The sequence below is a fragment of the Hippocampus guttulatus genome, chromosome 18 (assembly GCF_054856545.1).
Source record: "Hippocampus guttulatus isolate MCC_2025c chromosome 18, RoL_Hgut_1.0, whole genome shotgun sequence".
Taxonomy (NCBI): Eukaryota; Metazoa; Chordata; class Actinopteri; order Syngnathiformes; family Syngnathidae; genus Hippocampus; species Hippocampus guttulatus.
Window position 1 is genome coordinate 7,689,498 of NC_141278.1, and position 27,614 is coordinate 7,717,111.

At 44.1% G+C, this 27,614-nt stretch overlaps 4 protein-coding genes across 7 annotated transcripts; 3 read left to right on the forward strand and 1 right to left on the reverse strand.

Annotated features, from left to right (window-relative positions):
- The first annotated feature begins 125 nt into the window (after window positions 1-125).
- Window positions 126-4,701, forward strand: LOC147190962 (elongation factor 1-alpha-like). Of its 4 annotated transcripts, none has more exons than XM_086137564.1 (8): window positions 126-200; window positions 656-808; window positions 1,301-1,480; window positions 1,643-1,939; window positions 2,324-2,474; window positions 3,029-3,285; window positions 3,374-3,608; window positions 4,358-4,701. In XM_086137564.1, exons 2-8 carry the CDS (start codon window positions 665-667, stop codon window positions 4,477-4,479), a joined length of 1,386 nt encoding a protein of 461 aa, XP_085993690.1. In that variant the 5' UTR covers window positions 126-200; window positions 656-664; the 3' UTR covers window positions 4,480-4,701. The 4 variants fall into 4 exon arrangements, with proteins under 4 accessions (XP_085993690.1, XP_085993687.1, XP_085993688.1 ...); XM_086137561.1 differs by having other exon boundaries at window positions 136-204; window positions 659-808; XM_086137562.1 differs by having other exon boundaries at window positions 144-204.
- Window positions 4,702-5,639: 938 nt separating this feature from the next.
- On the forward strand, window positions 5,640-7,815 carry rpl11 (ribosomal protein L11). The gene is made up of 6 exons (XM_086137567.1): window positions 5,640-5,693; window positions 6,429-6,579; window positions 6,999-7,105; window positions 7,327-7,458; window positions 7,537-7,647; window positions 7,737-7,815. Exons 1-6 carry the CDS (start codon window positions 5,688-5,690, stop codon window positions 7,764-7,766), a joined length of 537 nt encoding a protein of 178 aa, XP_085993693.1. The 5' UTR covers window positions 5,640-5,687; the 3' UTR covers window positions 7,767-7,815.
- Window positions 7,816-7,894: 79 nt separating this feature from the next.
- Window positions 7,895-17,651, reverse strand: klhl43 (kelch-like family member 43). Its single transcript, XM_086137558.1, has 7 exons — window positions 17,478-17,651; window positions 15,147-15,585; window positions 14,902-15,050; window positions 13,739-14,085; window positions 11,689-11,988; window positions 11,440-11,615; window positions 7,895-11,023 (listed from the first exon to the last, which is right to left on the reverse strand). The coding sequence occupies exons 2-7, from the start codon at window positions 15,461-15,463 to the stop codon at window positions 10,204-10,206; spliced, it is 2,109 nt and encodes a 702-aa protein (XP_085993684.1). The 5' UTR covers window positions 15,464-15,585; window positions 17,478-17,651; the 3' UTR covers window positions 7,895-10,203.
- Window positions 17,652-18,403: 752 nt separating this feature from the next.
- On the forward strand, window positions 18,404-27,002 carry eloa (elongin A). The gene is made up of 12 exons (XM_086137405.1): window positions 18,404-18,511; window positions 19,801-19,857; window positions 19,934-20,046; window positions 20,603-21,150; window positions 21,748-22,094; window positions 22,265-22,376; window positions 22,700-22,852; window positions 22,926-23,023; window positions 24,256-24,436; window positions 24,844-24,976; window positions 25,678-25,835; window positions 25,915-27,002. The coding sequence occupies exons 1-12, from the start codon at window positions 18,440-18,442 to the stop codon at window positions 25,974-25,976; spliced, it is 2,034 nt and encodes a 677-aa protein (XP_085993531.1). The 5' UTR covers window positions 18,404-18,439; the 3' UTR covers window positions 25,977-27,002.
- The last annotated feature ends 612 nt before the right edge of the window (window positions 27,003-27,614 follow it).

Here is a 27,614-nt window from a genome sequence, read left to right on the forward strand (position 1 = left end):
GCGCTTAACTGTGAGCATGTTATTAAGCCAGTTACTCAGGTATGCATGTCAGTCTGGCCTATGACTCCGGTTACTGAAATGATGACAGGTAAGGGGACTTGACTCCACCCTGTTCCCATGTGTATAAAAGCCTCGGGTGTTTCCGGGCTCTGTCTTTTCACCCATTCGGACCTAGGTGGACTAACAGTTTCCTTCCACGGGTTGGTAAGATTCTATCCCCACAATCTGAATTCTTGGGTTGTTCCAATGAAAGAAGTGTACATTTTTGTGTATCAGTTGTATTTTAATATCGCTAAAAGTCAGTTGGGAAATTCACTTAACTTGACATACTGACTTAAACATTTGACATCCTGACTTAAACATTTGACATCGAGGTCTGAAGCGTAGTTATGGTCAGTTTTCTGTCGGTTATGTTCCCCTCCACATGCGCGCGCCGCCCCCGCTGTGTGCGAGCACCAGCTTCAGTTCAGATGTGACAATATGGCGGCGGCGCAACATGGAGGCAGAGCACGTGACTTACAAAGGTGTGGCCCCGACTGAGAAATGACGACCCGAATTGACAAAAGCATCGATAGACAGAAATGTTGGATTGGCTTCGTTTAACAAACATGTCTCGGAGATTAATTACTAAAAGTGATCGTTCTTTCTCGGTCAGTAGCTCAAAATGCCCAGGGAGAAAATCCACATCAACATCGTGGTCATTGGCCACGTCGACTCCGGGAAGTCCACCACCACCGGTCACTTGATCTACAAATGCGGCGGCATCGACAAAAGAGCCATCGAGAAGTTCGAGAAAGAAGCCGCCGAGGTTGGTCGTCAGCGTTTTTTCCCCTTTTCATGCTGCTTTTCATTTTCCGGCTGTTAGTGCCACCTACTGTTGTAACTCGAACTCTACACCCAAAGTATGATTGTGAGCTATAAGTGAAACTGTACCTAAATGTACTCTTTAATCAAGTAAAAGTAGCTCAGAAACTGCTACCACACCTAACTTGGTGACCAAAACGAAAAGTGTCAAGAAAAACATACCAGAACATCTGAAGCTCATTTGGGGTTGGTCAGAGGGCATTAAAATGTTGGCAGTTATGGGCTAACTCGAGATGAATTTGGATGTGGTACGTTCATTCTGAACATAACCGCATTCTGGCTATAGGAGGATGTGCATACATGTGCAAGCACATTCCAGTTTTTTTGTTACCAACCCCTCACCATTCAGTTTTTTTTTTTTGTGTCCACTGGACGTAAACAATTACCACTGAAATTTACAACATATAGTAAATGAGACCCCCCCCCCCCCCCCCAGATGGGCAAGGGCTCCTTCAAGTACGCCTGGGTGCTAGACAAGCTCAAGGCCGAACGGGAACGCGGCATCACCATCGACATTGCTCTATGGAAGTTCGAAACTGAGAAGTACTACGTGACCGTCATCGATGCCCCTGGACATCGTGACTTCATCAAGAACATGATCACTGGCACCTCTCAGGTACTTTGAAACATCAACACACATGCGCTGTGCACAGTTGACAGTCTTATCCATACTTTATAATACAACACTTTGCTTGACTGTTAGCTTACATCATGATTCTTTGGTACAACACTTTACATTTGTTACATTATGTTGACAATTGATTTGAATGAATTCCAGGCCGACTGCGCTGTGCTGATCGTCGCTGCCGGCGTCGGCGAGTTTGAGGCCGGTATCTCCAAGAACGGGCAGACCCGCGAACACGCCCTGCTGGCCTACACCCTTGGCGTGCAGCAGCTCATCGTCGGAGTCAACAAGATGGACTCCACTGAGCCCCCTTACAGCCAGAACCGTTTTGAGGAAATCTCCAAGGAAGTCAGCACCTACATCAAGAGGATCGGCTACAGCCCCGGCGGTGTTCCTTTCGTCCCCATCTCTGGGTGGCATGGAGACAACATGCTGGAACCTAGTGATAAGGTGACGATTCGCCCGCACTCGTGAGTGACTGCCAGCCGGTATTCAAATTTGCAAAGCCTGAAATGTCATAATAATTCGATACATTTCTTAATTGTCGTAAAACCAAGATTTTTTAAAAAATATGTAAATGGCACTATCTTGCAACATTTTTGGTTTTAACTCAGTGCACATTGTGCTGCTGCTTCTTCACTGCTGCGTAGAATATATTACAAATATAGTCACTGTGTGTTTTTGTTGCTTTTTTTTTTGTTTGATCAGATTTCTTTCAATTCGATTTTGAGACGTCACCTATTTGGAATAGGGTTAAGAAAAAGTATGGAATTGCAAAAAGTCAAATGTGTCGGAAACTGTGTGGTTGTAACTGACATTTATTTGTCTCTGTAGATGAAGTGGTTCAAGGGCTGGGCAATAGAGCGCAAGCAGGGCAAAGCCAGTGGTAACACCCTGTTCAATGCTCTGGATGCCATCCTCCCTCCTGAACGTCCCACCCAAAAGGCCCTCCGTCTGCCATTGCAGGATGTCTACAAAATTGGAGGCAAGTATTTCTACTTTCTCATCTTCTAAAACCAAATCAACAATGGCTGCTTTCTTGATCCAAGGCATACATTTCACAAGATAAAATGGCGTGCCGCCCAACAAAAAAAAGGCCACCAAAAAAATATAGTGTTCACTATTCTTTCTGTAGAACATATCCTCAGCTATTTGCATATTTTTGTGCTCTTTCTGTAATGCTCCAAGATGCCACAGCATGACGCAAAGCCCAGCCGGCTGGAACGTCATCATTGGTGTCAAGGAAGTATGTTAAAGTGGTCGCGAGTTGATTTGTGTTATTTCCTATCCAGACAATCGCAACTTGTAAAATTCTTAACACAAATTCATGGAACGCAACTGCAGGGTCGCGATGTCGAACAGTAATAATAACGATAATATATAATTTATTTAAAAAAGGAAGGAGGGGGCGGTGGAATAACCTGGGAATCATTTTCCAACCCCCCAAAGCACCTTGCAGACCCCGACAAGACTCCAGTCTGTTGATGCTTCACGAAGCTTATGAGAGCATATGCTAAGCGCCTCCCGCTCCCCGCTCAGGTATCGGAACCGTCCCCGTCGGCCGTGTGGAGACCGGCATCCTGAGGCCCGGCATGGTTGTCACCTTCTCTCCCACCAACCTGACCACCGAGGTCAAGTCCGTGGAGATGCACCACGAGGCCTTGTCCGAGGCCTTGCCCGGCGACAACGTCGGCTTCAACGTCAAGAACGTGTCGGTGAAGGAGATCCGCCGCGGGTTCGTGGTGGGCGACAGCAAGAACGATCCTCCCATGGGAGCTTCGACTTTCAAATCTCAAGTGAGTCAAAAGAAAAGTTATGTGTTTATCTTTTGTGTTCACTAGATAATACCCGTAACTTCATCTCCGCATTTTTTTCTCGTGCAAGGTCATTGTTCTGAACCACCCGGGCCAGATCACCAATGGCTACAGTCCTGTGCTGGACTGCCACACGGCTCACATCGCTTGCAAATTCACCGAAATCCTTCAGAAGATCGACCGTCGTTCTGGCAAAGTGCTGGAGGAAAACCCCAAATTTGTCAAGTCCGGAGACGCTGCCATCGTCAACATGACACCAATGAAGCCCATGACGGTGGAGGCTTTCTCTCAGTACCCACCCCTTGGTGAGTGCCCCCCCGCCGTCTAAAAAATTCCATAATCTAGAATTAACAAAAACACTTTTTAGGAATAAATCGTTTGCCTTGTTTTTACTGACCATTTTACAACATTTGCTACCTCCTGACATAAATGGCATATAGATGATTTTATTTTGAAAACAAAAAAGCTACTAAACTGCACATGTACATGCACATGTGGTAAATGAATTTTGAACCTCTTCCTAAATACAGTACAAAGATCTTCCCTTCTCGTTCGAGAGAAATCAATCAATCTTCAGGATTAGACAAAACTCTGGAGCCATCTTGTGGTATGAAAGGGCCATAAATGTATCTCGGATTTCAAATTGTCATATTTTATTGCAGTGAATTGAAATTCCATCAAACCATTTCATGTCTCACCCGCAATTTAAAAAAAAAAATATATATATATATATATACTGTATATACCTGTGTGTGTGTGTATATATATATATATAATATATATATATATAGTCGCGCAAACTCAATTCAGTGGACATCGTGATACTCCTACTGGTGTTTTGGGCAACTGGGGGTAGTATAATACATACATGATTATACACGGAGAAGGTCAAAACTCCTCAGTAAACCGCTGTAATAGTCGCCATTCTTCAGAGGATAAAGAATATCGGCCTCTGTGAGGATTGTTATATAGTGTAAAAATGCATTCAAATACATTTTTAAAGGGTAATAATGCTGCAACCGCAAACTTAACACACCCTTGCTTGTCATTGCAGGCCGTTTTGCCGTACGAGACATGAGGCAGACGGTGGCCGTCGGTGTCATCAAATCGGTGGATAAGGCCCAGCCCACCAGCGGGAAGGTCACGAAGGCCGCACAGAAGGCAGCGAAAAAATGAATCGGCACCATGTGGGGTGCGCAACAGAAAGTCTCCGGCGTGTCCTCCAACTGGCCGTTTTCTCCTCTGATCAGTTCGCTCCTCAAGGACTGGCTTCTGCTTATTAAAAATCACTGGAAAAGTGTCCGTAGGAAAGGAGGAGATGCCTTCCTTTTTGGAATAAATGCAATCTTACTCTGTTACGTTGAAGTCAGAAAAATAAACACCTGATGTGTGACCAAATCAAGTTTCTCTTGTTTGTCTGTTCTAAGGGAACATATTAGAACGTCTAATCATTTGCAGTCTGTTAACCAGTGTATGAATATATATCGAATTTTCAGACGACTGTCCGAATCTAATCTCACCAATACTTTTCAGTAGCATGAACACAAACTCAAAAATAAATGTTCATGTCCCCCAATAGTTGTTGAGCATCCTTGGGTCTCGGAAAGATGCTAGTCTGGTTGCAGACTACTGTTGGGGTGCCCTTGAGCAAATTATGATACAGTAATATTCATACAAAATGGGAAGTGCAATATTGCTGATCAATTCCAAAATGTTCGGTATATAAAACTGTAGATATGATTATAGTTAATTCACATGAATCGCAAGGGCACACATGAACAAACGACCATTCGCACACATCGACAATCACACTTAGGGACAATTTTTGACTCAGCATGACTCAGATCTGATCTTAGTGTTACTGTTTGGTGCCTTCTACCATCTTTGTTACTGATTTATAGCTTTATTGTTGGATATTACTGATTTATAGCGTTATTGTTGTATATATGTTAGTTGCCTCATGTACACCACTTTGTATGCAGCGATGGCTGTTTGAAAGTGCTCTATCAATACAGTTGAAATGAGTTGAGGTATATTAACCTGCCATGCATGTTTTTGGAAAATGGGAGGAAACCGGAGTACCCGGAGAAAACCCACACAGGCACAGGGAGAACATTCAAACTCCACAAAGGAAGGCGAACCTAGAATCAAACCCTGCACCTGTGCATTGTGAGGTGGACGTGCAATTCAGTCGACCGCCCTTGTATGAGTCAATACATGTTTGATTATTATTATAATAATTATTTTCGTTTGTACTGTATTAGGTTAATACAAACGGGGAACCGACGCTACATGCCGTGATCTTTTGTCGGACTGGTTTCCGGGCCGCACGTACTTATAAATACTCTCACCGGAAGTGCTACGTTCTCTTCCAGCGATCCAACATGGTGGTGAGTAGCACATCAGCGCATAAAAATGAACCGCTACGAAGACGCCGTCGAAATCCGCAAACATCGGAGCTGCGGACCCGTATAAGCAGCCGTTTCGTTCACGGCTAATTAGATACTCTTTTCTTCGAAATATTGAGTCGTATTATACGACGATTGACACGTTTAAATTCCCGGAAATATGAAAAGTGGCTATGGCTAGTTGCCTGAAAATGGAGCCCAAACTTCGCTAATCGTAAACAAGAAAAGTTCACGTTTATGACGCGGTTCCCAGCAACGAGTCAAGTAGACCTTTGCGTTATTTATTTATTTTGATTTGACAACAATACGTCGCTTTTAGCCTACTTCTATTGCACGACGGTGCTATATGGTGAAGCGGGGATTTGTAGGGCATGTACGCCAATGGTTCTAAACCTTTATTGAAACAAGCACATGCTTCATATTAGAAAAATCTTAAGCCACACTTTCAAATAAAAAGGACTCTGCCTATATCCGGAAGTAATGATCCCAATTAACGCTGAGCCTGAAATCTGGGAACTGACAATAGGTGGTTTTACATCTTAAATATGTTAAATTTTCTTGAGCATTGGTTGTTCTGCCTGTCTTTATATGTTCCTGTCATAGATGACGAATTATCTAAATATATTTTTTGATCCTCCAAAATGTCCAGGCAGACGTGCATAGCAGTGAGCTGTCATTGTCTGTTTTGCTGAAATCCGTCCAATGTTGTTTTGTCAGGAACAAGGTGAGAAGAAGGAGAACTCCATGAAGGAGTTGCGCATCCGCAAGCTCTGCCTGAACATCTGCGTGGGGGAAAGTGGCGACAGGCTGACCCGAGCCGCGAAAGTGTTAGAGCAGCTTACAGGACAGACTCCCGTCTTCTCCAAGGGTGAGCGGTCCGGCTGCCAACCCAACGGGAATGATGGCACCCTCTGTGGCGTTGCAAGCTAAAGTTGAATGTTTTTGTCCCCCCGAAAGAGAAGAAGCAAAAGCATTGTTTGATGTCAGCAGATCATTGGTGCACCACAAGGGATTTGCAACGTTGCAATCAGAAATGGAACTTTATTTGATTTGAAAGTCGAATGTTCCTCACAAAAAAGTGTTTTTTCCGAGAAAAAAAAAGATAGATTTTTTTGATAGTCATCGCAAACATGCCAAACTCCCCAAGTGTGGACATTACCAGATTCCCCGCGGTCTTGAACGTAGCACATGAGCTACAAAACGAGACGGTTTGGATAATGACAATAAGTCACCCTTGCGTGCTTCTTTTTCCACCTCTCATCTTTTGCCTGTTTGCATCTGTTGCAGCTCGCTACACCGTGAGATCGTTCGGCATCCGCAGAAACGAGAAGATTGCCGTGCACTGCACCGTCCGCGGTGCCAAAGCCGAGGAGATCTTGGAGAAAGGACTCAGGGTGTGTGTGCGCGCGCCTGACAATCGCAAGCTGAGATATCACTTTCTACTCCTTTCTCTTATGTTCAATGTTTGACACTGCCTTCTCCAATATGTCTTGAAATCAGCTTCTCAGAGGTCCCATGGGGGCCACGCCGCAAAGTTGACTTTTTTTTCGTGGGAGGAATACGAACCATTTTGCTATGAAGGGACTTTGAAGTGAAGCGTCACTTTATGCTGCAGGTGCGTGAGTACGAGCTGAGAAAAAACAACTTCTCCGACACCGGAAACTTTGGCTTTGGCATCCAGGAGCACATCGACCTGGGTATCAAGTACGACCCCAGCATCGGCATCTACGGACTCGACTTTTACGTGGTACGTAGACTTGGGGCGTGGGCTCGTCTTTTGATCTTGGGTCGGCTTAATTTTTTGTGACTAAATTGTCGCGTTCAGGTTTTGGGGCGACCGGGTTTCAGCATCGCTGACAAGAAGCGGAAACGCGGCCGCATCGGCTTCAAGCACCGCATCCGCAAAGAGGAGTCCATGCGCTGGTTCCAGCAGAAAGTCAGTGCAGCACATGCCCAACGGAAGTTGTCCAAATAACGCTGCTTGATAACCGCTCGACCTTGCTTTGTCTTCTGTTCTTGTTTCAGTACGATGGCATCATCCTCCCTGGCAAGTAAAGGACCACCTGGAACATCTTTGTAAGAAAGAAATAAAAATTAGAAAAGATTAGACTGGTCCTGTCTTTATTTTCATTGCTGTAGTCATGAGTGGTCTTGATCAGAAAAAGAGTCTCGAATGTGCAAATAATTGCACAGATTTGTACTGTTGTTGCTTGTTGTTTGCTGGCACAAAATTCGATTTGTTTGGTTACTTTTGTCTTTAAAAAAAAAAAAGTACACATAAATGTCTTACGAATTATGTCATTGAAAGCGTGGCTTTCAAAACCTGATTTCATGTGAGATTCATTTCCCAGCATGCTCTTGTGAGGACAATAGAGAAGGCAGTTTTTTTTTTGTTCAGTTTGGCTTTTATTCGGTGAAACCTCAAAATGTGAGTTGATTTTTCTGATAAGTCACTTTGGCGTCTCACTGTAGTTCACACAATGTTTCACTTTTATTTATTTTTATGGGAGGACTTTATTCTTCCTCTCTTATAATGTTATAAATAATACATGAACTTTTCCCTTTCCAATGTAGTCTCCTGTGCTGACATCGAAGGCTCTGTGAACCTCAGAGACAACAACCAAAGTGATATTCATGTCATTGGGCCGATTGGCTCCACAATGCAACCGCTTCCGACTCTTCTTCCCATTTTCATCTTTTGTCATCCTTTCTTCAGTTTTCTGCTTCCTCGCTCTTGGGAGATTCCCTCTCCACAATTTTTTCTCATTTTCATCCCTCTTAGAACATGCCGAACCCGCAACTGCTCCTGCTTGATTCATCATCTATTTTTTTTTAGGAGTGATTTTGAGTGCATTTGAGAATGACGACTTTCATCTTTAATTTTAGCCAAATGTAGTTTTTAAGGGACAAGCCGAAAGTCACAACATTGCATTTCATTCTTTTAAAAATTGTATACATTTTATTACATACAGATGATGGAAAAATGCTTATTTTAGCACTTTTTTTAAAACTGGCTTTGTCTTTTTTATTTTTTTTAGCTTTTGGCTTTTGACCATTTGCCCTAATTTATTTTGTTGTATCTTATTCATATCCTGTTATTGATGATTTCTCCTCAGGCGGTTGTAATTTGAATCCCGCTTACTGGTAATTCTTTTTAGATTTGGATTATTAACCGTAATCTGATATTTTTTTATTTCAGATATATTTATTCATCCTCATTTTTATATCATTTTCTAATGTGAAGATTTGGAGTTTAGCCCCAATTGAATCGGTTCTCTTGCATTGTAGGACCTTCTGAGTATGATTTACCCCAAATTAATGATTACTTGCTTTATTTTTTCAAAGATTTTGATTACCCTAATTTGAGCCACTTTGAATTTGACTGGGCCAATTTAATTTCTGTAATTTGTCTCTGGAGATTTTTTGTAATGATTTTTTTTTTAGGATTTTTTTCTGATGACTTCTCTCAATCAAGGGTCAGTTCCTATTTTGACCTGTAGGGAGCAGTCAGCACTCTTCCTGATCCACTTTTGCAACAACTGGGCCAACTCCTGGAAAGTGAGATTCTGAGCCTGAAAGACCACTCGTAAAGTAGGTCGCACTTTAGCTTGGGTGCTGTCGCCTCTGTATGTTACAAGTGAATGTAATCATGACATTTGTGACGACTGGTTGGATTTAGACCATTTCTTCGCAAAAGTGTTATTTTAATTCTTTTTTTTCCTAATTGTAGTTTATTTCTTTCAGGCAGAATCGATGACTAGGATTGCACCCATGACACGGAAGACAAACACAGCACCTCATTTGTAAGTGAAAGTGCAAGCAAAATGATTCAAGCCCCAAATCATATTTGGTAAATGCTAAAAGCGGTCGAAAACAGTCATTTGATTTGGGACAACTTTTAAATCTAAATTATAGCCATTCAGGGCAACAATGTTAGCACGACGAAGCAAGCAAGTTGTTTTCAGCCAAACAATTTGCGGAGTCGTTTTTACTTATATCTCTAAGTGGGCAGGGGACATTGCAAGGTACAATTAGTTTTGTATCGTCTACTTTGTTAAAATTGTGGGGAAGCCAATTTTTACATTCAAAATACATAGAATAGTTTGTTGCCTTGAAATTCTTTTTACAGGGTATCCAGAAGCATTGCCATATAAGTCACAGTGCTGTTAATTGCAGACATCAAATGTTCAATTGGTCTCCTGCAAAACGACAACAGTTAGCCCACTCTTGTTCTCAGTGGCTCAACTGATCGGTTATTTATATTTCTTTCAGAGTTTACCCAAACCAGTTGTTTTAGTATTTCATGACTCTCTGATCCTATTGTAGTTTACTTTTACCGCACTTCATTACTCTGAGATTTTGTTCTACCCCTACGTTCTCGATACGCTACGCGATTCCATTCCAAATGGTTTTTCTCATGCTGATTTCCGTTGGTGATGAATATCATGTTGAGCAGAGATGCTGGCCCGGATGCCCTCGACAGACGTCTTCTTTACGCCGTGACGCTTTGTGGCGGTGGCACGCTGCTTTCCCGGCTTCGGTTCTTCCCGGCCGGCTGCTGCTGTTGTGGCTGCGACTCCTCGTGGGCCGGCATGTTGCGGTGTTGCTGGCGGCGCGGCGCCTGCCGCGGCGGCAGAGCCAGCGCGCAGCACGACACCCCCACCGTGGGTTCGGGCAGGTCCTCGGCGCGGGCCCAGCTGTCCGTAGCCGGGTGGTAGGTCTGGACGGCTGCCTTGTAGCGCTTCTCCGCTTCGTTCCAGCCTCCGATGAGGTACAGCTTCTCTGGCCCCAGAGTGGACAGGCCGGCCGTGCTCACCCCCAGGGGAAGCGGGGCAGCGCGACTCCATGCCCCGTCGCCCTCAGGGGAGAACACCTCCACGGCCAGGACATCCACCCGCTCCCCCCCAGGCCCCAACTGGCTGCCGCCCACCACGTACACCTGGCCGCCGAGAGTGGCGGAGCAGTGCCAGCCACGGGGCGTCTCCAAGGCAGGCTTGTCAGTCCAGGTGTCGCCCTCCACGCTGTAGCAGGCCACAGAGCGCGAGTAGGCGCAGTTGATGTAGCCGCCGGTCACCAGGATGTCGCCCGACGGCAGCGTGGCGCTGGAGTGGCAGCAGCGCGGCACCTCCATGGGGGCACGCATCTGCCAAGCGTTTGCCGAGGGCAGGTAGCTCTCCACAGTGGCCAGCAGGCCCTCCATGTTACGGCCGCCTGTGGCGAAAAGGCGCCCCCCGCTGGCCGAGAGCGAGAAGTGCGTGCGGCGTTGCCGCATGTTGGCCAGGTGGAGCCACGTGTTGAAGCGAGGGTCGTACCTTTATGGTAAGACAAAACAAAGTGGAGTGTTACGGCTTTTCATCATTTTATTCCACTAACTTGATTATTTGATCTAGTTTCTGTTTTTACTCTTGCAACTTTATGAGAACCTAGTTGTGTTTTATGTAAAAAATTGCAATATTACGAGAAAAAAAAATCATACCAATACATTTGCAGTATTACAAAAAATGCACCGTAATTAAATTCGATTTTATTATGAGAATCAGACAATTTCATGGGGAAAAATCAATATTGCCAGAATAACCGTTTCAGAGAATAATTAAGTACCAAAAACTTAGTGACTGGGCAAAATTTGCAATATTGAGAGAATAAAGTCAATTTTCTTTCCCTCACAATTTGAACAGCGTTTTGTTTTGTATAACCATTTCGTGTGTTTTTCTCGTCCGTGTGTCACCTGCTGAGAGTGCTGACGGCATGCTTGGCCTGGTTGCGGGCGTCGTTCTGGTCCTCGCCACCCGCCACATACAGGAAACCATCCATGACCGCCACACACTGGTTGAAGCTTTTGGCCGGCAGCTGTGTGATGTGACGCCAGGCCGCGCCTCCCTCGCGGGGCTCCCGCCAGAGCACCTGGATAATGGCCGAGGTCAAAGGTCAAGATGGGATTTCAGTTTGATGGGCAATCGGATGATTGACGACTGACCTCACGGCTCAAGGCGCGTTCGGTAAGAGACGGCCGCCCGCCGACGGCGATAAGAGCTTGTTGGCTGCCTCGGACCTGAGTCCGGCGGGACTGCAGGGAGTTTTGTTGGTGGGGCAGCAGGTGGTAGTTCATGGCGTCCACCAACAGGCGGTGGCACTGCGGGTCCTGCATCATACGGGGCACTGTCTGGATCTGGCTCACCAGCTCACTCGCCGGGATAGTCTCCAGGCGCACGTGAGACAGCAGTGCCGCGGCATATGGCTGACGGGACGCCTCGAAATCCAGCCACTTCATGGCCAGCTGGGAAAACGCGCCGGCAAAACACAAAAGTGCGTCATGTAAACTTTTGTTTCGCTTTTTTCTCTCGTCATACAGTTTTTACGAAGGGCTACACCGAAAAGATGTAAATGGATACAATGACAATTCATAATCTGACTAGAAATAGTTTTTTTTTTAAGGAGAAATTCCTAATAGTACGAGAATATAAAGATTTGCGATTTCATGAGAGCTATTGTTGTTTTTAAAAAAACATTTGCAGTATTATGAAAACAATAAACTTATTTTGTTCTTAAAAATGTATTTTTTAACTCATCAGCTTCTCATAATATTCCAACTTTGAAAAAAATGTCTCCAAAACAGTTTTTAAGATGAATAATGACCAAAACAACCAACAACACCACAACAAAATTTGTCACTTTAAAAAGTTTTTGTTGTATGAGTTTGATATTTCTCTTAAAAATATGGCTTTTCTCTGAAGATGACTACTTTTAAAAATCTAAGAATCAATTTTTTAAACTTGTACGATTGACTTTCTCTCAAAAAAAAGCAATTAATTTTATTTTAATAAGATAGCAATTCTTATTTCTCAATGGGGCTTTTCTCAAAACATTGGCTGTTTTCTAAAAAGCCCCCAAATTTTAAGATAAGATTACAACTGCCCCCCCAGAATAATTCCAATGTATTTTTTTTCATTATTTTTTCAAAACGTGCAGCTTTACTCTCATAAAATTGTGACTTCAATTTCGCAAGAAAATATAATTTTATCCTTCTAAAATTCCAACTCGAAAAAGTCCCACTCGAAAATGTTGCGCTCTTCTCACCGGTGCAACTCTTTAACCTTCTTCAGCTGTTTGATTTCATTCGAATGCGCTCGGTGTCACAAGCCAGAGCAGCAGCTGCTCTCGGTTCTGGTTTGACGCTCGGATGAAAATAGACGCGAGGCCGCCGAGCCCTGTAGGAAATTCCTCGCCCATTGAAGCGCGGATCGAGTTGAGGATTGTTTGACGGGGGGGCGGTCTGCACTCTCCCGAGTCACGTTCTGTTGTGACACGGTGACAGGCGCACATATGATTCACTTGTTGTTATGCTTTCAATAGTCTGTATTTTTTTGCGATGTAAAAAGTTGCACGTTTTTAAATGGGCTGATTTACTGATATTCTGATCAGACGTAATTTTGTGAAAAAAGGGCACACCTAAGTAAGTCAGTAACTGTAGCAGTAATTATAACGACCGGTAAGTAAATGTAAGTGTAACTAAATAAAAAGTAATTAAATGTCACTTAAAGTAACAAAAACAGTAAAAGGAAGGAGGAAAAAAAAAGTCATGAAAAGACTACTGGAACAGCTGAACTTTATTTGGTGTTTATTGGGGGCGCTTTAATTTGTGGCAGATGTGTGCCGACTCCCATTCAACACGTCAGATTAGTTCTGGACTAACTGCACCTAGTAGAAAAGAACTGTTCTGCTTAATTTTGTTTTATATTAAGTAACATTCTTGATAGTTTGAATAAGATTGGAAAATTCAGAACATTGCCACATTCCCTATTTTGTAACTAACTAACAAAAAAAAAAAGAAGTTCGGAAAAGCCTACTAGAACATCTGAAGCTCACTTGTTTTTAGAAGAAAGGCGTTTTTATTTTCGTTTTTTAGAATGAAGTTACAAATTTTTCAAGGCGAAGGGATTTTGTCCAAAAAATTTACGAGCATAAAAATGTGCTATTTCTCAGCAGACTCTTTCAACGTGGATTGCAGGCCGTGTGGAAAAGCGTACCTGGAAGGCGACGACCTCGGAGGGCAGCGCCAGCGAGTCGTCCTGCAGGAAGGCGCAGATCTGCTCCAGCGTGAGCTGCGTGAACAGCGGCGTGTCGGCGAACTGCACAAAGTTGTCCAGCACGAAGCGACGGGCTGCGTCGCACACCGGCTGCAGGCCGTAGGCGGCGGCGATGTTCCACACGTACACGCACGTCTGCACGTTGAGCTCAGCCAGCAGGAAGTCGGTGCACATCTTCAGCAGCTGCGGGATGTGCAGCGTGGACGCCGCCGACACCGTGCAGCCGATAGTGTACAGGGACATGTGGACGCGGCCCAGGTAGGCGAACGTGATCACGTTGGCCAGACCTGACAGTGGGATCCCAATCAACCAATCGCATTCAAACTCATGCGAAATGGCAAGTTAGTCAGTCAGCAAGTTCAGAATGAAGCAATCAAATTCAAAACCATGATTTATGTGAGTCAGAACAGACCTGCCAGCAGTTACGGTGCCCCTACTTAAAAACAAATCAACTTCAGCTGTTCGAGTAGGCTTTTTTCCCCCCTACATTTTTTGCGTACTTTTACTTTAGTGACTTAATTGCAATTGCTCAGTTACAGTTATGTAGTGACAATTGCCATTACTTAGCCGTAGTTTTAAACGGTCATAATTTTTTTCCAAGAGCAAAAAAATGTTACCGATCATGAACCAAATCGAGACTTTCCAAGCTGTAATGTTACAAAAAATACATTTGTATGGTTAAATGGGTCGGACTAAATTAATTTTTTTCTTGAAATAAATTTTAGGAGAAAAGACGTTTGAGAGTATGAAGGCGAAATATGACAAATAGTTTGCAACTGCATAAGAATAGGATCAAAATTCAGAATATTACAAGAATATAGTCAGATTCCCCGTCTTCCCCTTTTCCTTTTTTTTTGTAAGATTACTTCTCAGCGCCTCTAGAAGTTGCAAAATCATTTGTCAGCACACCGACTTTTCTGTCCTTAAGTTTGTTCTCTGACACTACAAAATGGACGACAATTCCACAGCAGAAAAAAAGCAACAACATTGTCGCGCAGTGATGGAAAACCCTACAATGACCGCAACTTTTATTTTTTTTTTTTCATGTTCCGGGAACAAAAACTACAAGTGGTTAGTCATTTTGGATACGACTTTGGTCCTACCAAGAGGCGAGAGGGAAGGCAACTCCAGACGCTTCATGTCAGGATCTTTGGCCAGGATCTCCCTGAAGTACTGACTGATGGACGAGATCACCAGCTTGTGGACGTCAAAGGATTTGGTCTTGCAGCTCAACTCCAAATCGGTCAAGAACCTAATGAGGAACGTCACAAGTTTTAAGGTCAGATGACATTAAAAAAAAAAAAAAAAAAAAAGACTATTGTCGTAACATAGCAATTCTTGAACTCACTTCTCCTGGCGCATCTTACTGAGCTCCTCCAGCATCGCGTTGCCGTGCAGCGGGCGCGTGAGCTCGCTGCCCAGCCCCAGGCCTCGCTCTCCGGGCTTGAGGACGGGCGGCGGCAGGGGGAGGTTGAGACTGTTGAGCTGAGCGATGTCCAACGCCGCCATCTGCTCGATCTTCTTGGCGGCACTCTCCACCACCACCACCACGCCTTCGCCGCGCCGTTCCACCTTCAGGGTCGGCGAGGTCGTCTCCGCCACCACCTGGGGGAGGGCCTCCAGCGAGGACTTTTTCAGGTGCGCGGCCTTCTTCTTGGGGGCCATCTCACTTCTTGTCGCTTGCTAACAAGAATAGGAGCTTTCTGTCTTAATCTGATCCAAGCTTTCTTTCCTTTATTCTTTCTTTAGTTCTTTTTTTGGGGACTTTTGGACACAACACACTGCACCTACAAACACGGGGAAAAAAACATTTGTTACACGAGCGACATCAGCATTAATTCCGAATACAGCACTCGACAGTGTTCGCCACCCATTTGAAGTATTCGAGAACAGCTCAACTTCATTTTGCATCTGAGTAAGTGACACTTTGCACCGTAAAGGCAGTGCAAATAGGTAATTATAACAAAGTCACTAAATAACTACCAGTAACTGAATATAACTAGAGAAAAATATGTCAGGAAAAGCCTACTCGAACACCTGAAGTTTATGTTGGGGTTCATTAGTGTCACTTTGCATTCTAAAGGCAGTGTAACTGCAATTAAGTAACTAGTAACTGTATTTAAATAACTAACTCCACAAATAAACTAAAGTCAAAGTAAGCATGAAAAGCCGACTAGAACATCCGAACTTTATTGGAGGTATAAATCACTGCACGTCGAGTTCATTCTCAAACGATTGTTTTCTTGAAATATGTGATTGTACTTTGTGATTGTTTTTTTTTTTTCTGAAAAAGTATTCCTGGGTGAAAGTTAGTTACTGATCGCGAATAGCTGTGCTTAAGTTGACCCGCATATTTTCAAGTTTTCGATTGCTGTGTGAAATTGTACAGGCATTCTGTGTCAAAGAAGCGTCATGGTTGTTCAAGTTATCTCTTTTGGGGTGTGGTGGTGGTGGTGGGGGAGATGATGGCAGCTGTGTCCCGTTCCTGCCTTGGCCCCGATATTTCCAAGCGTCTGACAATATTTCCATGCCACTGAACCAATTCCACGGCAGGTGATTGGTTGCCGCGTATCACGTCACAACTTGGGGGGTGGGGGTGGGGGGGACATGGCCGACAGCTGCCGTCCGTCCTCCAGCGCCGGGTCACCCCGGTCTTGTCCCGGCCCATCTTGTCCATGTGTGGCTACTCTTACCTGAGCTATTTCAAATGACACCCCCACTCGAGAGGCAGTTGGGGGCTAATGAGCTCATGCTGCAGTGGATTGGATCATGTTCCCATTTGTGCTGATGAGGAAAGCTTTGGCACACCATCAGTTTGTTTACGTCAGCTATTAGCCTCCGATGGAAGCAAAAACATAAAGCAACGTATATTTCATGGTTATCTTTTTATCTACAAAATGCTCAATTGCAAAAGGTATGAATTGCATAATCGTTAGCCAAATGATAGCATCATTGCCAATGTCATTTTTAGCTTACTACCACATTATCAATGAAAATTACCAATGTGTTTGCTAATACTTTTTTTTTTATATCCCGGTGTTATTTTGTTATATACGCACTAAAATTAGCTTCCTCTGTTTAGCTATCCAATGCTAACTTGGCTTCGATTGTGTCCGATTACGTTTGACAATAACGTTTTCATTTTAGATTTAAATTAGATTTGTCACATTGACAAGTTATTCAGGGGGGCTGAAAAGGTCAAGCACATAAAAGTTACTCCCTGCCAAATGCGAAAATTTTCTTTCAGTCTGTAACTTTATTTTTTATTTTTTTGTCAATGTTGAAATGAAACCATCACAGTCCGAACTTTCTCAAACCTCCAAAACAAAAACATGAACTTTGCTGATCTCTGCAGAGTATTTATAGACACTTGGCAGATATGCGAGTACAGTATACCCACGAGAGCTACAATGTCACACCATTCAACAGTGGCAGCTAAATTACTCCTCATCCCAAATATTGGGTTAATCCATGTTTAATGATTAAAATAGATGGGTTGCATTTGTGTTCAAATATCCATTGCTTGAACGTTAGAACCCTGCCACATCAATGCTGTTCGTTCTGTGGTAATTTGCATGCAAGTAGGAATAAAACGTCAGTCTTATTCACAAACACGTAAATCTTGAGAAACAGTGCTGCCCGATTCAAATCTAATAAATGAAAACAAGAGTCAGTGTACCTTCCTCTCTTATCTGCTTGGACTCTTCACACCTTTTCCCTTCCTGTTGCTTTGTTGATGTTCTCATTAATTCCTTACTGCTCAGTCCCCCTGTCACTCAACCACGGTGCTGTGTTGTGTCAATGTGTTGGTCCATGTCGCATGGTCCAAACTACAGTTGTGACGTAAGTTTCAAGCCCCCCAACGCATGTCCCCCTGACAGCAGTATCTCCTTGAGAGTACATCGAACCACCTCCATGTCCAAATAGAGGCACCCACAGCAGCCACCCTGCCAGAAATAACCCATAAGAGGCCCGCTTGGCAGACCCAACACCAAGAGACTTCAGCATTAGTTGATTTGACTGTTCAAAGTGAAAGTTCTGATGTTTGTCAGGAAAAAAAATATCGAAACGACTTGGTGACATCTAGAATTTGTCACTCATTTCCTTTCAGCTCAAATTTGGCCCTTTCTGCTCAAAATAAAAACTTGTCTCACTGAAGTATATCTGCTGCCCCCAAGTGGTCAGGTATGTTACTGGTGAGCGTAATCAAAATAAACTTAACTCGCGTAAAAAAAGTCAAAACACGATTATCTGTATTATTAAGGACTGTTTTTTTTGTTTTGGATTTTTTTAACAATTACGTTTTTTAAGTTCTCTTATAACAGCCATATTTAAATCAAATAAATATTCAAATAAATGACCCATTAAAAATAACACGCATGCCCACGTAAACGGGAAAGCGCTCAGCTGCTGTGACCTACTTCCGTTTTCCGTGACCAATCTGTGAATGTTTAATATTCCCCCTATTTTTAGTTTAAGAATATAGATTGCATAGTTTCGCTGCCTTTACTTATTCACATTTTGAAAATTAAAAATTTCATATTTGTGTTTCAAACGCCGTGTTGAGGTAGCGGAAACTTCGCTTCCCCGCTGCCATTGAGATGAAGCCGCTTCCGGGGCCAGCATTTGCCACCAGTTAACATGGCGGATGAGCTGCTGGAAACAGTGGACAGACTTCAGTCCCGGCTCATGGAGAGCCCTGAGCCGCGAAAGGTAACACATGTGCGGTGTGAGCGAGGGTTTCGGCAAAGTGTTTAACGGCGTCCTTTTGCCACCCCGAGGCCGTTTGTCACCAGAACCCCAAACGAAGCGGAGGCCTTGGCAGGTCCCGCAATGGGTCTGAAAGGATGCGTTCATAAACATCGGGATCCCTAGACTTTTATGGAGGGCGCACAAATTATTTGAGTTAAGCAGAGTTGGATTCTTAGTTCATTCATCTTCACTTCTTACGTTTATATTAATTTGAAATAACAACCCTTTCGTTTGAATACCAGACGGTGACTTGAAATGACAGCATTTTGTCTAATTAAAAAAAAAAATCATTTACTACTCAAATTGGCCAGATATACGCGTACCGAATCCAAATTGGGGCATGTTGGAACTGTCAAATAACAAACGCATGGTAAATAAGTTGATGTTTGGCTTTTTGTAGTGTAACACCACGACATGCAATTTTTCATTTGTATTCTTGTTTGATGTGTTTATTACTATCCCTTATCTCACACCAATATTGGGAAGACAGTATATGACTGCATAATAAATCATATTTTCTCTTATGTATACATCTTTGAATATTACTGGAGCTATTTGTCAACAATCACACCTATGGAGGTGCTTTTGTTCAGCTGACTGATACAGTTGTTTATTTCCGACGGCCGACGAACGCATCGTATGAGACGTCACGGTACATAGATGTTTTTAAACTTTGCCCATTTAAATAGGAAAACAAACGCAATTGTCTCGAGCAGAGCGATTATTAGGTTTACACATATGCTTCTTTTATTCCGGAAAACCCTCTACGAATCGTTTGATTTGATGTCGGGACCAGTGTGGACAATTGTGGGCCATTGTCGCCGCTAGCCGACCTGCTAACGCACGCTGACATTTAAAAAAACGCCATTCCGGGTCGAAACAACCAAAAACTCGCAGTGTCGACTTCACTTTGGGCTGGTTATGTTTGTTCCTGTAGCTGAGAAAAACAAAGAAAATAGAAATGAGAGTACATTCCCTTTGTTAAAGCAGAAATGTGTCCGATTTGCCAAAACAGTCATATTTCCTAGCAGCAGAGTGACACAAGAACCGAAAAGAGGGACATGAGTTTGTCGCAATCCATTTTTAAATTTGTAAAGGAGTCTAGAATGGAATCCTTAAGACATAATTTGATTGTGTGTATGTGTATTTCAGGTAGCCGTTATTTGCGTGCTTATTGTATAGTCCAGGAGCTTCAGGTTGTCAACTGCAAACTTGTAAGTTGTGATGCTCTTCTGTGTCCTTTGTCTTAGCTCCTCAAGACACTCAAAAGACTCGGCGAACTGCCGATGACCGTCGACATCCTGGTGGTGAGCTTGTCCCCGGTTTGTTTGTCTAATATGTTCATCTCACTTTGGATTTCAAGCAACGATTTGTGTTCGCAAGGAAACTGGAGTGGGAAAGACCGTGAACTCCTTTCGGAAACATGAAGTAGCTGCAGAGGTGGCAAGAAACCTTGTAGCCAAGTGGAAGAAACTGGTTCCCCAGTCGGCTGACAGGTGCGCTCGTCCATATCAATTGACATGAGATCCACACGCCATTGGCTGACATCCCTTGCATCCTCTTTGAATGTAAAACATTATCTTGCTCCCTGCCTATGTTTTCTTTGGAGTGAAACGCCGACTGGTTTGGTAGAGGTACACCTTGTATGTTCATCCTTTTTGGCCACACCCACACAAACACAAGTATTTTGTTGTTGTCGGGGTTGTTTTGCATTGTTACGTTAACTTTGAACACATCTATGCTTTGAGGTAGCATGAAAATCAATAAAAGACAGGTGACTTAAAAAAGAGCCTTGTAGAACACCACTTTCAATGCCTTTTTTGGGATGTTGAATTATGATGAGACGTGCAAAGATCGATGCACTATTAGGAAGCATATTATGTCGTGCCTCCTTAACTAGTCTTTTAATATTTAAAAAAAAAAAAAAAAAACCTCACATCTTCATTGGCTGTCTTGTTACTTTCTACGAAGCCATGAGCTGGTTGACTTGTCCGTCGTACTAGTTGAATGAAAAAAAAAACTTTTTTTTTTCTCTGTTGTATTTATCGCCAGTCGAAGCAGCAACAGTCACATGAAAGAGGCACCGCGGTCACATTCTCGAAGCGCTGATGTGGCCCTCCATAGACGCCAGCGTGAACCATCCCCCAAGGAAGAGGAGCATACCTACCCTGAAGAAGAAGAGGAAGACGAGCGAGGCTATCGCACCAACTACTCCCCCTCACCACCTCAGCGACAGCAGTACAGCCCCCCGCAGCCTGGGAGTGACCAATCCGACAAATATGACAGCCCCGGTCCGGAGCTTGAGCCCGAGCCCGAGCCCAGCCCAACTCCTCCTCCTCCTCCTTCCCGCCGGTCACCGCTTCCCCACAAACACGGCAAGCCCAGCAGAGCTCCCAAGAACCCGCACCACCACCATCACGGCGACCACTCCAACCGCAGCAGAGACAGCGAGACGGTGTCGCGCCACGTTCCCACAAGCCGCGGCGACGGGAAGAAGCGCAACGCCGAAAGGGAATGCAGCCCAGCCACAAAGCCCGCCAAGCACGGCAGGAAGTCTGACGGTAGCAAGCGGGAGGAGACCAGGAAGGGAGGAGATGAAGGTGAGACTTTGGTCTGGGCAGCTAACATCATGAATGGAATTCCACGTTTGACACAGAAAAAAAAAAACAATTAAATGAATTAAACTTTTCAGAACGTCATGTTTCCATAATTCCACAGGTTTCACATTAAAAGTGTCCAGTTTAAGAGAGAGTTTCCATTTTCACCTCCTAGCGCATTTTTTTCACTCATTCAAACCATTGCAGCTTAAAGAAAATATTCACCATTTTAAAACGGGGAACTATTGAGACGCCGCCAAATTTTTACGATAAAGTTCCCCAATGTAGAGACATTTGGCATATTTTGCATCTTAATTCCACATTTCTTGACTGATTTAAACCATCGTCTACATTTCAACTATTCAATTAATTCCACAGCGCTTCAGTGCGGCTTCAATAATTACTATAGAAATTGCAGTTTGTAGTTAGTCAATACTGGATTAATCGGCGACCATGTTTTGTTTTTTTTCATCTACACAATGTGTAATTCCCTTTGTTTTATGTTTAGTTTTACAGTAAACTTCAACTAGGAGCTGACACTTTTTAAAAATGGACTAGATTGCCCAAATAAATTTGTAATGCATTTGGATCACTTGACAGGGCGACCCCAAACACAGAAAGACTCACTCGGCAGCGAGGAGGACAACGACGACTTTGAGACGCCCACCATGTCCTTCGAGTCCTTCCTCACCTACGACGCACCGACGTCCTCCGTTAAGAAGAAGAAGAAGACCGCAGCGGCGTCCTTGTCCTCGCACGTTCGCCCTTCTCGCTCGACCTCGACCGCGACTCCGACGACGAAGCCGACGTCCTCTCGTCGCGACGCTCCGCCTGCCGCCTCCTCGTCCTCGTCTTCATCCTCCAAAGGGAGTAAAGCAAACGGCCTGGAGCGCACAAAGAGGTCTCGCTCGGGCTCCTCTTCAACCGTCCCGGAAAAACGCAAAAGGGTAAGGAAGCAGAGGCGTAAATGAGTCATGCGTGTGTAAAAGTAAGTCAGAACCTATAAGTTTCATGGTTAATATCCATTTTTTTTTACAAGGTCTTTTTCCCCATTTATGATTATTTTTAAACAATAATATGATACTGTATAGCCAAAGTGACACTGTCTCCATGCCAGGTGGTGGAGGCCGTCCCGTCACTTCCCGAAATCCCCCTGCCGGCCATCCAGCCCGATTACAGACCGCTGCCCTCCATCGACATCACGCCGTTGTCCCCTCAGAGGCGGAAAGGTAACTCAGAGGCGTTCTCCGCCAACGTGGAAATAAGAGAAAGTTCACCTGTCCTTGAATCGATCCAAATGCATTTAAAGCAGGCGCGAGGGGGATAGTTAACGAAATACCTAAAACTGAAATTGGAAAAATATTTTCATGAACAAAATGAAAAAAAAAATTGAAGTTCATGATATCATTTTCAGCGACAGCAGGCTCAACCGGAACATATCCCCCACTGCAGTATACGGGGAGTTGACCGCATCAGGGATGTCGTTTCCTGTTTCCCCCACACTTGAAAGCAACACCCTATGAGGAACATGCGTCTTGACTTTCCCTCGCAGGTCCCGTCTTCAACGACGAGGAAGACGCCGGCTTCACGGGCAAGCGCTTCAACTCCAAGATGGTGGTCTACTCTGGATCCAAGAGCGCCTACCTGCCGCGGATGATGACGCTGTACGAGCAGTGCATCCGCGTGCTCCAGAATAACATCGACTGTGAGTTGAACCCCCAAATTTTCGTATTTCCTTCCATCAATTTAAAAGTCTCACTGTATCGCCGCTCTTTCAGCCATCGATGAGGTGGGAGGTGTCCCCTTTGAGATTCTCGGGCCGGTCCTGGAGCGCTGCACTCCAGAGCAGCTGTACCGCATTGAGCAGAGCAATCAGGTCTCGCACATTTGCACAGATTTTGATTCTTGTTGATTCCTATAGCCATTTTTTTGGGGGGGGGGGGTGTAAATTGGTTCACTAAAATGTGTTTATTGATTTAATTTTCTTTTTCATTCATTTATCCCATGAAGTAATTGGATTATATATTTATCAGTAAGGCGGCCCGGTAGTCCAGTGGTTAGCACGTCGACTTCACAGTGCAGAGGTGCCGGGTTCAATTCCAGCTCTGGCCTCCCTGTGTGGAGTTTGCATGTTCTCCCCGGGCCTGCGTGGGTTTTCTCCGGGTGCTCCGGTTTCCTCCCACATTCCAAAAACATGCATGGCAGGCTGATTGAACGCTCTAAATTGTCCCTAGGTGTGAATGTGGGCGTGGATGGTTGTTCGTCTCTGTGTGCCCTGCGATTGGCTGGCAACCGATTCAGGGTGTCCCCCGCCTACTGCCCGAAGACAGCTGGGATAGGCTCCAGCACCCCCCGCGACCCTAATGAGGATCAAGCGGTTCGGAAAATGGATGGATGGATTTATCAGTAAAACTAAGCATTTACATGTACAGGGGAAGCATTGAAGTTAATAAGAATGCAATGAATCCATTCCAGCACCAGACCAAAGTTGTTTACATTTTTTTTGGGGGGGGGGGGGGTCGTTAAAAATAAATACAGAGCAACCGAAAAAAAAAAAAAGTGCAATGCAACACTTTTTCACATCCAGTACATTAGGCTTCGCCACCCGCATTGCATTCTGGGAAGGGGCAGCCATTTTTGGACCGCGGTCTCCGTGGTGAACATCAACAAGGCCGTGTCGTCGCACATAGTGACAGACGGCTCGTGAAGATGCAAGAAAGACAAGGGGATTCACAGGGAACCGCTACACCTCGACGCCCCGCCAACACAACCCCCAGTGAGATCTCGAACTGTGGCCGCCGGTGGAACCCCGGCAGGCTTTCTTCCCCTTCGGTGCTTTTAAAACACCCTGGTTGCGACCTCCCCCTGCTAGATTCGCTGCCCCTTCGTTACATCCGCTAAGGCTTATTTTACTTGTCTCTTGTTTTGTGTGCACTTACATTCAGCATTTGTTTTTGTTTTTTTGAAGAGGGGGGATTGAGAAACAAATTTTGAGATTTTTCTTTTTACACTGAGACAATGATGTTTCTGCTGCGCAAGAAAAAGGACGACTAAGGGTGTGGACTGAAAATGGTTAACGTTCAGGGTGTTGTGTGTGTGTTTGCTCAGTGGTTCACAGAGGACTCAAACGAGCTGTGGATGCGCCACTGTCAGCGTGATTTCAAGCGGGAGACGCCCCAGGAGTACGAGTCCTGGCGTGAGATGTACCTGCGGCTGCACGACGAGCGGGAGGTGCGCCTGCGCAGGCTCACGCAAAATATCAGCATGGCGCATGCCAACAAGCCCAAAGGTGATTTCACTGGTTGTAATATCACTTTTTTCTCTCCCCAAACTTCACCGTCGCCACAGTTGGGATACTATTTAAAAGTAACTAAATTAGATTCCAAGTTACTGTATTAATGGCATTCAACAGATGCCGACAACCTTGTGTAACAAAACTGACAGCTAGTTTTGCCAATACTTAATTTCAAGTATAAGAGCAAAGTTTCTTTTTCTTTAAAAATCAAATGAAGACAATTTTTTTTGACTACATTAGGACTTTTATTTTAAAAATCAGTCTGTGGATTCCACAAACGGTCTTCTTGTTTTATTTTTATTTTTTTTAAAAGCACAACACGCTACTTTCACGCGTTGCCGGCCTCAATGTTACGTTTTAGAGTGTCAGAATCTTGAGTGTGGTCTCCCTTTGTCTGGCAGAGCGGCAAGTCAAAATGGCGTACGTCAACTCCGTGGCCAAGCCGCCTCGGGATGTCCGCCGCCGGCAAGAAAGATTTGGGACCACTAACGGTTCCACTGTGGCCTCCACTGCCGCTGCCACCACACCCATCAAGTCAGTCACCAGAAAATAAATCTGAAATCTTGTCATATCTGGGGAGGCAGGGGGGGAGTTAATATCATATTGGTCCAAATCATTTTATAATACGTTGGGCCTTCTTTTCCTCTTCTTCTCACTCTTAGTCACATTGCATCCCTTTCAGTAGAGCTCAATACTGCCGGGCATGTTGTGGCACAATGTGGTATTGCACTAAAGGCATGCAACTCTGAATTATGACTTTAATTGAATTGAATTGAATACGCCAGGCGGCCCGGTAGTCCAGTGGTTAGCACGTCGGCTTCACAGTGCGGAGGTACCGGGTTCGATTCCAGCTCCGGCCTCCCTGTGTGGAGTTTGCATGTTCTCCCCGGGCCTGCGTGGGTTTTCTCCGGGTGCTCCGGTTTCCTCCCACATTCCAAAAACATGCATGGCAGGCTGATTGGACGCTCTAAATTGTCCCTAGGTGTGAGTGTGGGTGTGGATGGTTGTTCGTCTCTGTGTGCCCTGTGATTGGCTGGCAACTGATTCAGGGTGTCCCCCGCCTACTGCCCGGAGACGGCTGGGATAGGCTCCAGCACCCCCCGCGACCCTAGTGAGGATCAAGCGGTTCAGAAAATGGATGGATGGATGGATGGATGAATACGCTTGTGTGTTGTGAAAATGCGAACGCTTAAAAATCTGTGTTGACATCAGAGCTGCCTCCAACCTTCTTCCAGAATAAGACCGGCCATCATCGACTACTCCGGTGAGTCCAGTCAGTCGTCGTCCTCCTCGTCTCTCGTCAGCCCTTCTCCCGGATCGTCACGATCCTTGGCATCGAACGCGGGAGCCTTAGGAGGACCACACGCCTCCCGGGAAAAGCCGCAAGGCAAAAGTAAGCTATTAATTGTTCAAATGTTGCTTGTTGAGTCATTTGAATGTCTCATTGTCTTTTTTTTTTTCTTCACCTTCAGAAATCGCCCCCATGATGGCCAAAACTATCAAAGCTTTCAAGAACAGATTCTCCCGCCGATAATTGCTTTTAATTGAAACCTTTTATCCAAGGCAGTGTCCTAAAAACACATTTCCGACTCAACATGACCTTTGTGGGGTTGGTAGGGGAAAAGGACAGAACTTTTATTTAATTTGGGCTGTTTTTTAAAAAATAGATATTTAAATGATGGCTCTGTCAGTGTGGAAACAAAAAGGTTATTTTAGGAAGCAATGCACAAAATTACACCAGACATGATATGCGGGGGGGGGGGGGATTGTCTGTCACCACAATGAACATGCAAAATAGTATTTGTGGCCATGAAATAAGAAATTTTTGGTGCAAATACTAATTTGTGGCTATTACATATAAGCGTGTGGACAAATTATTTATTAAAATGACTATTCTTGGACAATTGGGTGAGCAAATGCATTGAACCCTCACGAGGAATTGTACAAGGTACGCTCCATTTGTTCACCCAAACGTCCAATTTGTTCATAGGACTGAGGTTCAACCTACAAATTAGTATTTCATGCAAACGTTATGTTGTGCCCACAATTGAATATTTTTTCCCCCTTGTCATGTCTGGAGCTCTGTACACAACAACATTGTTTTGGAAAAAAAGATGGAAGAAATGGGTCATTTGTTTTTTTGTAGTCATGTACGCCTTTGGATGAAAACATGATGCGTTGTGTCTTTTAAAGTGAGTGCATGTCGCAAAGCATTCAGAGACTGCTCTGTTTGACTTTCTTGGTGAGGACTAAAAAGGATCAATTAGCTCCTCTTGTTAAAGTCTTCTTTCCTGCTGTCCACTGTATGTGCGTCCTCCCGTGTGTAAATATCCACTTTATCTGCTTCACTGTGACAAACCAGAAGATGAGGAAAACACCCACCTTGAACTTGTTTTAAGAGATGTATTTATGACACTATTAATGACGTTAACCCGGATGCCCCTGCTTGTCTTTGGCACACAAAAAGGAAGTAGATGGAAAACCTGTAATTTTATTAAATTTTAATAAATGTTCTATGGTCTTTTTTTTTTTTTTAATTAAATTCGACTTTTTGCCCAAACTGTGCTCCTGTTGTCACACACATATATATATATATATATATATATATATAAAATCTGATGTGAACCATACCTCGCACATGAAAGCTCTTAGAAGACCTACGAACACAGCCAGTTTTCTGAGCGGGCTGGATTGATAGTTCGTGAAATTGGTGTCCGTAGGCATGATAGTTCGTGAAATTGGTGTCCGTAGGCACTTTGTGTTGTCTGACTGTACAGAAGGTGGCCGTGTTGCTATAAAAACACTGTTGAGATAAAATAGCCTGTGAAGAAAATACAGTGTTTGGCAACACTTTGGTCTTGTTCTTATGCCTCCCGACCCCAAATACTTAACGATGCTGTGGACGATTAAAGGAACGGACGAAAACATCCTTGCTTAATCAGTCCTTTCAAAAAAACTTCCATCCATCTCAGTGGCATCGGGATAGACAATACATTTGAATATGTAGATAATGGTTCCAATAATTGTGATTTACTTAATTGTATAATTTATCCAATCTGTATTACAATAAAACTACAAATAAGTATTTTTTCTCGTTAAAATGTAACAATAATGCAATAAAAATAAAATATAATTAATCCGTGTTATTAAATAATAAAATGCATTATAAATA

Bases quoted from the DNA above. Each gene is read 5' to 3' on its own strand.
- LOC147190962 (XM_086137564.1), top strand. From the start codon at position 665: ATGCCCAGGGAGAAAATCCACATCAACATCGTGGTCATTGGCCACGTC. The intron at 1,940-2,323 runs GTGACGATTCGC...TTGTCTCTGTAG, and splicing joins TGCTGGAACCTAGTGATAAG to ATGAAGTGGTTCAAGGGCTG. The intron at 2,475-3,028 runs GCAAGTATTTCT...CTCCCCGCTCAG, and splicing joins GGATGTCTACAAAATTGGAG to GTATCGGAACCGTCCCCGTC.
- rpl11 (XM_086137567.1), top strand. The intron at 7,106-7,326 runs GTGTGTGTGCGC...TTTATGCTGCAG, and splicing joins TCTTGGAGAAAGGACTCAGG to GTGCGTGAGTACGAGCTGAG. The intron at 7,459-7,536 runs GTACGTAGACTT...TGTCGCGTTCAG, and splicing joins ACGGACTCGACTTTTACGTG to GTTTTGGGGCGACCGGGTTT.
- klhl43 (XM_086137558.1), bottom strand. From the start codon at position 15,463: ATGGCCCCCAAGAAGAAGGCCGCGCACCTGAAAAAGTCCTCGCTGGAG. The intron at 14,086-14,901 runs GTAGGACCAAAG...TCCCACTGTCAG, and splicing joins GCCTTCCCTCTCGCCTCTTG to GTCTGGCCAACGTGATCACG. The intron at 11,024-11,439 runs GTGACACACGGA...CTTACCATAAAG, and splicing joins GCCGTCAGCACTCTCAGCAG to GTACGACCCTCGCTTCAACA.
- eloa (XM_086137405.1), top strand. From the start codon at position 18,440: ATGGCGGATGAGCTGCTGGAAACAGTGGACAGACTTCAGTCCCGGCTC. The intron at 22,377-22,699 runs GTAACTCAGAGG...TTTCCCTCGCAG, and splicing joins GTCCCCTCAGAGGCGGAAAG to GTCCCGTCTTCAACGACGAG. The intron at 22,853-22,925 runs GTGAGTTGAACC...CCGCTCTTTCAG, and splicing joins GCTCCAGAATAACATCGACT to CCATCGATGAGGTGGGAGGT.